The 9,146-nt window shown below is 38.9% G+C and overlaps 1 protein-coding gene across 2 annotated transcripts in view; it reads left to right on the top strand.

Moving 5' to 3' along the window:
* LOC107750436 (neuronal acetylcholine receptor subunit alpha-3-like) overlaps positions 1–4,991 on the top strand; it is a 21,535-nt gene extending 16,544 nt beyond the window's left edge. For both annotated transcript variants that reach the window (XM_016565805.1, XM_016565806.1), the window contains exons 4-6: positions 704–813; positions 989–2,048; positions 3,972–4,991. In XM_016565805.1, the coding sequence (XP_016421291.1) occupies positions 704–813; positions 989–2,048; positions 3,972–4,097 (1,296 nt within the window). In that variant the 3' untranslated portion in view covers positions 4,098–4,991. The remainder of the gene's footprint in view (positions 1–703; positions 814–988; positions 2,049–3,971) is intronic.
* Positions 4,992–9,146: the final 4,155 nt, after the last annotated feature.

The raw sequence follows: 9,146 nt of genomic DNA, 5'->3' as shown, positions 1-9,146 counted from the left end.
GGGGGAGGCTAGATTTGGATGAATATTGCAGAATTTTTCTGAGAATATGTATGTGCTTTTGTAAAGCCCTGTAGTATTGTACAATAAGTCTGTGCAATGCCTGATAGCAGGGTGCTCGATATCACTGAACACAGAGAGATCAGCAAGCCTAATAACATATCTCTGCACAGACTTGTCAACCACAAAATGAGTCTAGATTTGGATGAATATTGCAGAATTTTTCTGAGAATGTGTATGTGCTTTTGTAAAGCCCTGTAGTATTGTACAATAAGTCTGTGCAATGCCTGATAGCAGGGTGCTCGATATCACTGAACACAGAGAGATCAGCAAGCCTAATAACATATCTCTGCACAGACTTGTCAACAAACCACAAAATGAGACAGAGATGGGCACAAACATACAGCTCTGCAAATACACTCCTACACATTTGATAACAAACTTCAATAAACAACATACCTGCTCAAGCAGAATACAGTATGTGCTTTCTTTTTTTCTCTGCTGATGGAGAGATGCACATACAAAAGCACACTCAAAGATTTTTAAAGGCAATGACACAGCACAGATGACAGATGCACACAAGTGTAAATGCCAGATTAAAACTGTGTCACTTGTATGGGCACCAAAGCTTGGAGCATGTGTATTAATCTTTAGGTCATGGCTTAAAAATAAAATAAAAAATTTATTTTTTGTGAATTCGTCATAGATATGGAATGACTATAAGCTGAAGTGGTCACCAGCAGAGTTTGATGGAATTGAGTTCATCAGAGTCCCATCAAATAAAATCTGGAGGCCTGACATTGTACTTTACAACAAGTGAGTCGAGTCTTCCAACCTAACATGCAACTTCTATGAATTTAAGTTTGTAGTAATTTTGGGGATATTTTCAGGTCCTTTTTTATTTGAAGCCAAATGAACATGGTCGGAGCTAACAGCTAATTTATGAATGCATCAGCAGTCATAACATTCAAATGTTCTTTTTCTGACACAGTGCCGTTGGGGACTTCTTGGTGGAGGACAAAACCAAAGCTCTTTTGAAATATGATGGAACCATCACTTGGGTCCCTCCTGCAATCTTCAAATCATCCTGCCCTATGGACATCACTTACTTCCCCTTTGACTATCAGAATTGCTCTATGAAGTTTGGTTCCTGGACCTATGACAAGGCCAAGATTGACCTGGTTCTTATTGGCTCAAAGGTGAACCTTAAAGACTTCTGGGAGAGTGGAGAGTGGGAGATCATCGATGCACCAGGTTATAAGCATGACATCAAATACAACTGCTGTGAAGAGATCTACCCAGACATAACCTACAGTTTTTACATACGGCGACTGCCCCTGTTCTACACTGTCAACCTTATTATCCCCTGCCTCCTCATCTCCTTTCTGACAGTACTTGTCTTCTACCTTCCATCAGACTGTGGTGAGAAAGTGACATTGTGCATCTCGGTACTCCTCTCTCTTACTGTGTTCCTTCTTGTCATTACGGAAACCATCCCATCCACCTCACTCGTGATCCCTCTGATAGGCGAATACCTTCTCTTCACCATGATTTTCGTCACCCTCTCCATTGTCATCACCGTCTTTGTATTGAATGTGCACTATCGCACCCCTATGACCCCCACTATGCCTAGCTGGGTCCGTACCGTCTTCCTCCGAGCTTTACCCCGCATCATGCTCATGCGCAGGCCTCTCGATCTATCAGAGTCCTCTGGGAAAGGAGGACTAGAAAGTGGGGGCTCATCCGGGACTGGAGCAGGACGAGGAAGAGAGGGAAAGAAGAGGAAAAACAGTGCATCTCAACAGGGAGCAATGAACTCTTTGGAATTTGGAGAGGGGAAAGCAGCATTAGAAGGAAAGAAAGGGGGATGCCCATGTCACCCAATGAAAGAGGCCACCGAGGGGGATTGTGGAAAAGTGAGTCGTCAGTTGAGCTCACAGGCTATTAACACAGTTGTGGCTTTCTCTGTGGTGTCACCGGAGATCAAACAGGCTATTGAGAGTGTGAAGTACATTGCTGAGAACATGAGGAGCCGCAACAAAGCCAAAGAGGTAAGCGTTTCCCATTCAGTCAATCCACTCGGTACAACACATTGATTATAAGGAATTGCGCTCTCTGGATAAACACACTGCCAAAATTTCATTCTATTTATTTTTTTACATGGAACTTGAATCCACATGCAATAGAGCTTTTCTGTCAAAAAAGAGAGTAGTCACATCAGTGTCAGCTGGGCAGCAAACTGCACTTCAGCAAACTGGACCTCCTTTCCAGGGGAGGACCCTGTGTCAGGAAATGGCATCTTCAAGGGTGAACACAGATCTCCTATGCCAGTATAGGTCTCTTCGAATTATGCGGAAATGTCAGGTGTCCTTTGTTTTTATCCATAACAGATCAGTGTGCTTCTCTAGGAAAAGATGCATCCGTGCATCAGTGGCTCTAGGCTATTCATTTATGCATTTCTTTTTGTACCGTCAAAAACGTGGTTTGCTATCATCATCAACATTCTAGTAGAACAGCCTTGGTGTTTCCTATTTGCGTACAGATCTGCTCAGCCAACCAAAAGGGGAAGTTATGCAACCCTGACCAGAGCTGTGGGCTTTGAGGTCAGTGTTGTGGGCTCAGTGTTGTTTCTGCAGTTCATAATGGTAAAGCCATCTCTACGAAAAGTCTTTATTATTTATACTTTTTCTTGACTCTGAAAGTCTAGCAGAACTTTCTTCAAGTCATGAGGAAATCTGTGGGGTTCCCTGGAGAGGTGTGAGGTGCATCACACTAACTATTCAACTATATGTCTAAGACCTTTTCGATTGTTGGATTAACTCATTGTCGGTTTTGCCAATCCGACTCATTGTACTGTGCAGCCTAAGAAACATCTCTCTCACTGAATTGTGGAGGCTATCTCTTGGCATGTAACAGCCTGAGGGAGTGCAAGTCATCCATCTCGTGGGATGGCTGCTTCTGAGCTGTCGTATTAATTCCTGTTCTATATTTGTTAGATTCATTTGGCGGGATAATTGGTCCTGTAGTCAATGTGTTGCAACTATATATATCACTATGAATACATAACTCCTGTCCCAGAAGCAGGAGAACAATGTTCAACACATCACAGCCCCACACTAACTTAGCTATTGGTGAGAGAGCATGCATTTGTATTTCTACAAATCGGCCTCGTCGTGTTCCGGGAGAGGGGTCCTCCTCGGTAGAAGTCCCTGGTATCACTGTGTGTTAGTGGCTTTTCAGGGATGCATTTCTGGTCTGATTTCCAATAGTCAATGTGTTGTACCTTGTTCCCCTCTGGGAAAAGTCATTGTCATTGTTCCATCCGCTTGTCTTTTCACATGTCATAACATCTTCATAATAAAAAACCACATTGCCCATTGGAAGAAGGTGTCCACTTAGTGTATGACTCAAATTCTAACATCATGTCATACTTTGGTTGTAATGCCCTCATAAGGACAGATTATACATCACAGACATCTAGCATAAGCTTACGGAAACGACTCAGCTACTCTCAGTGGAAATGTTTACTGAGTGCTTCACTGGCAAAAAGTGCTTTAGATCCCTCAGTGGAGACATCACACTTTGATATGGAAAGTTTCACCACTTCATCCTTCATCTTCACTCTTGGCTCAGAGCCTCGCTACTGAATCACATTAGCATTGTAATGCACCCAGTGCCTAAATATGTGGAGAGAAAATGTTTCACATAGCTCCGCTTATAGTAGCACAATCTAATTGAGCTTATCCCCGTGTAGTGTGAGTAAAGCATTCTGGACAGTCAGCAGGCCTGCTTTTCATTCATTCTCATCCTCTCTTTGCCATTTTCTCCTCCATTTACCTTGCTTTGACATGTTCAGTTTTTCCTTCTTTCTCTAATTTTCTTTCCTTGTTACCTCTAACCTCTCTTTTCTTTCATTTATTAACCTTCCATCTCTCCTCTTTTTCTCTGTTTATTGTGTGCCCTTTCTCTCTTAGGTGGAGGATGATTGGAAGTATGTTGCCATGGTGATTGACCGCATCTTCCTTTGGGTCTTTGTGCTGGTGTGTGTGCTGGGAACTTTGGGACTCTTCCTGCAACCACTGATTGCCTTCTTCTCGTAATTAACTATGCCAGCTTGCCTGTTCTAACCAATCATTATCTGAGTTACTGACATGCTCCATGTTTAATTAGTATCACACGTGTTCCATCATTACAACAAAACTATATACTGGTGTCCTTGCACACAGCAAAAACATAATCAGGTGGTCTGTTTTGCTCTCTGCCACTAATCAATTGGAGACTGCTTTTTGCCTTTTTTTAACAATCAGTGACTCCAAGTGAACTTTCTAATCGCCATCTATCCTGAAGCACTAAAATGTCCATAAGAAGACCAATCAGACTGACTGGTGTTCTGTGTCCACTACTCAAAATGACATTCCACTTACAATATCTGATTGCACACGCATGATATGTGGCATTTTATACCAAACAACATGGCCATCTTCTCTCAACTCAACAGTCACTCAGGAAAATCTGCAAAAGACAGTGATGGTGGGAATAGAGTAGAGGAAATCCAGTTTAAGCACAAAAAATGTGTTGTGTAGATTAGTTCACCAAAATTTTCAAGGATAAACACTGAGCCGTGTGATTATGGGACATAATTAGTCAAGAATATGGGTGATCTATAAATATCTTTGAGTTGTGGCATGGCTGCACTCCAGAATAAAAATGACTAATCGGGTCCCATTATGCCAAATAATTTGTGTTTAGAATGAGATTAATTACTCTTTTTTTTTTTTTTCTCAGTGTGTCTCATTCCTATGATATTGCATGTTGAAGATTTTTTTCATTTGAAGCAGTTGTATTGACCATGATGTCTTAATCCTTTACTGTTTTGAGTGCTGTGCAGGCTATTAAAATGACTGCTTTCCCTCCCTCTCTCACACTCATGCTCTCTCTCTCTCTCTTGCTCTATCAGATACATAATCCCCTCTTTAATATCACCATTTAAATTTTTTTCCCACTTCCACTTGTCAGCTTCTGACACTTTTGTAAAAAAAATTTTTAACAGATGTCTTTCAAATAAAAGTTCTTTTTTGTTGTACACACTATCATCTCTGTCTTACTGCCTCTGTGTCAAACTCGGCAAGCAATGAGTGCATGTATGTGGTGCGTGTCTGGGAAACGTGACGTATGTCTGTGAAACACACATGCTTATCTTGGCTTGGCTGCTAAAGCAGAGGTTAAAATTGCCTCTGGTTTTATGACTGGTTTTATTAGAATTAGGTATTTTGAAGCAGCACCTTTTTATAATAATTTCCTAAGTGTAAAAACTCTTTCAGAATGACCTGACTTAATTCTAGCACAGTCATAATCCTGTAGCACTGTTTATGGTGTGTGGAAATGACAATTTTTGCAATTTAAATGCAGCAAAGTACAGTGATTTAGCAAGTCAGTCTGCAAAGATTAATTATGTGCTATATTTATATATACTACAAAATTAAAACTCTTCAATATGACTTTAGAGCAGTTGAGGAGCTCTAAAAATTGTGAAAACTTGGCATTAGATAAATCAAATAATAAATTAATAATTTTTCCAGTATATTATATTTAATGTACATTAATCTTGCAGCAATTCATTTATAATTCCATTTTCAAATTACCACATGATAATGATTTTTCAAAAATGGTAAATGGTTAATTGAGGGCACTCAAAGTTCCTACACTGCCATCCTTTGAGAGAGAACCAAAAAATAAATAAATAAATAAATTAAAAAAGCTACATGCAATAGGCTAGAAACACTACAGAAAAACTGTGCTGTGTCTGCATTGGTTTCAGGAATGTCTATTGTCTTCTTTACATCAGCAGAATGTCTTGAATCAATAGCATCTCAAGCATACAGACTGCAATAGCATCTTTGATATGTGCCAACATTTGGCTGTAGCTCCAAAGGCTCATGTAATGCATTAATTCCAAAGAAAAATTCTTCAGTACACATTCAGACTGATGTTAGGAAAAAATCTAATTACCAACATTTGTCTGAAATTAGCATAAAACTAAAGAAGCCTGTTCCTTTAATCTGCAATTTTGCACACAACTGCTCTTTATTGATATATTAGCTTCAGGCAGCAGACACTTTATCATAGGTTTTTATGAAAATCACAACATAATGCAGGAAAATGACTTTGAGTTTGTTTGAGCATTAGAGGACTATAAAGGGGAAAATGCACAACCTCTGCCTTGGTTTATGTGCATGGAAAATCACAGTGTATATGAATACACACTTTAAAGCATAATACCTATAACACTTGGGGTGTAAGTGAAATGCTTTGTCTGGCACTTGCTAACACAAAACAAAATGCAATACACACAGTCACACAGGTAAAAACAAATAGTGATTACTGTTGTTGTCTCTCATATTGCAGTCTAGTGGAATTTGGGTCACACAGTAATAGTCCAAGATCTGTGTTTATTCAGTGATTATAGTAAATGTATTTATTCATTTCTCTTCATGAGAAGACGACATGAACGATCAAAGTTTTCTGTTTTTGCATGTTTACTCAAGTAGATGAACGTTAAGTTCATTTTCTTGATTGTTGTTTGAAAAGAACTTTGCATAAGAGTGCTCCTCAAAACCTCTTTCTCTCTTACCCTCTTCCCTTCTGTGTGTTCATCTGATTCATTATACTGATTACTGTGGATGTGCCACCATATCCAAAATTAACATTTGTTTGTGCATTTGCATGTTTTTGCATTTGTATTCCTCTCCCTTTGTCAGTTTTTCCTCTGGTTCTTTACCAGACTGGATATGTGTGGCTTTATCTTTAAATAAACTGCACACATTTATCTTCCTCTCTCTTAGAGGATAGTAGTTTTGATATTGTTCTCTTATTTTGCAGTGCTTAAATTCTGAGGTCAGGCTTACCTCAAAATACCACATTTCTGTCCTTCCTGGATTAGTATTATTGTTACTCTTGTTATTATAGTTTTTTGAGCTCTTTGTTGTGGTGTGCCTTGCTCTCCATGGTCCAGGCTATAGCCTCCTTGTCACTATATATGGAATCTGAAGCTTTTGTCATGGCAACAGCAGCCTGTAATCCAATAGCAAAGCCTTCTTCTCCAGAGCGTATTGTGTATGTGTTCTAACAAATACACCCGCTGGTGTAACTGGGCTGAGGCAGCAGGAACGGAGGTTCCTGTAGTTTATGTTCTTTTTTGAGAGTGTTCTTGTAACTCAAACAGTAGGACACAGTGCTAGCAATGCCAAGGTCATGTATGCTTTGTGTTCAGTGTAAGTTGCTTTGGATAAAAGCATCTGCCAAATGCCTAAATGTAAATGCAAAGCTCATACTGTAAAAAAAAAAACTTTCAGCTGTGGTTGCCAGAATAATTCTCCAAAAATACAGTAAAAATGTTACAGAACAACCTGTACATTTGCAGTTTAAAACTATAATTTACAAAAAAAAGGCCACCTTGCAACAAAAATCTTTTTTGTACCTTTAACATGATCTGACAAACACTATAATAACACTAGTGATAAAGAGAAAGCTACATGAAGAATCAAAGTTCATCACAAGTAGCTTTTCCACAAGCTGAGATAAATACTTATAATAGGTCCACAGTGTCAAACACACAAATACAAAACATCGTCATATTTATGCACACACTTAAATTTACATTTACATTACCTTTATGCATTTAGCAGATGCTTTTATCCAAAGAGGAACAAAGCGATTTATCAAACAGTCAGTAATCATTATACAAAAGGTTAGGTTTTTTCACTGTGAATTATAAGATGACTTGTTGTTTTTTTACTTCCAAAAATGTCTCAACAGTATTTTGATGTAAAATTACAGGAAATGTTAGATTATAGTTTTTCCATGTATATAGTAAGGGAACTTACCATTAACCAGTTAACAGTTATTTACTGTAGAATTTTGACAGTCTTTTAAAACATTTTAACAACTTCCAAATGATCCAAATTCTTTGATTAAGCTTGTTTTATGCAGCGTTCAGCACCAATAGCATTTGACATTCAGTTAGCTGAGCTCTAGGGTTTATCCTGAACTTGTTTTAACCCTGACATTGAACCTGAGGTTTTAAATTGTGGTTCTAGTGTCTCTGAAGATGATTGACTGACTTGGGCTGCGTTTCCCAAAAGCATCGTAAGCTTAAGTACATCGTACACATTGAAACCAGTGGAGCTACGATCAACTTAAGCTTACGATGCTTTTGGGAAACGCAGCCTTGTTTGCTTTGTAGTGGAGCAAACACTTGAGCCACTTTGTTAAAGGCCTTTGTTCAACACCAAGGACAGCGGCCACTAAAACTCAACACGACACATGACCGTGAAGAGACATAGCAGAACAGGACATCTGTGTATGAGAGTCCCTATAGGAAGGTTTTCTATGTGACTACCTACCTATTGTGCCTCTGCTGTATTTTTTCATAGTCCTCGGTCGAGATGATTAAATTGTGCCATCTCATAGTGAGAGACCTGGGATTCTTATTAATGCCAAACTCGAGGCTAGTCATCATAGTATGACATTAAACACTAGAGACCCAATCATAGTGCTTCCTACAGCAACACAGTACCGTCATAACTCAAACATAGATTCTGCTGCTGTCAGGTTGGTTCATAGTGGACTGACCTATTTGTAGTATGTGTCTGTCCAAGGAACTGTATGTTAGTTAGCTATGCTTCAGAGACAATATTGTTCTCAGAAATAAGCTAAATCTGACAAACTTTGCTTAGGGGAATTCTGGGGATGTCCTTAAAAGTTAAATGATTCATAAATAAAGTACCTTTTTATTCTAAAAATGCTGAACATGTTCAAATCTGCAGTATGTCCTCATTTAGTGTGTGTGTGTGTGTGTACGTGATATTCCCTACATTATGGAGACCAGTAATACCAGTAATTTTTGACCTTGTGGAGACATTTTTTGGTCCCCATGAGGAAAACAGCTTATTAATCTTAAATTTTTTTGAAAATCTAAAACAGCAGAGCGTTTTGTGTAAGGGGTAGGTTTAGGATAAGGGGATAGAAAATACAGTTTCTACAGTATAAAAAACATTATATCTATAGAATGTGCCCATAAAACATAGAAACGTGTGTGTGTGTGTGTGTGTGTGTGTGTGCGTGTGCGTGAACAGGTTTAACCTATATTG

Source organism: Sinocyclocheilus rhinocerous, unplaced genomic scaffold (assembly GCF_001515625.1).
Source record: "Sinocyclocheilus rhinocerous isolate Xijiao unplaced genomic scaffold, SAMN03320098_v1.1 scaffold1, whole genome shotgun sequence".
NCBI classification, from domain to species: domain Eukaryota; kingdom Metazoa; phylum Chordata; class Actinopteri; order Cypriniformes; family Cyprinidae; genus Sinocyclocheilus; species Sinocyclocheilus rhinocerous.
This window is presented reverse-complemented; position numbering and strand designations above follow the sequence as displayed.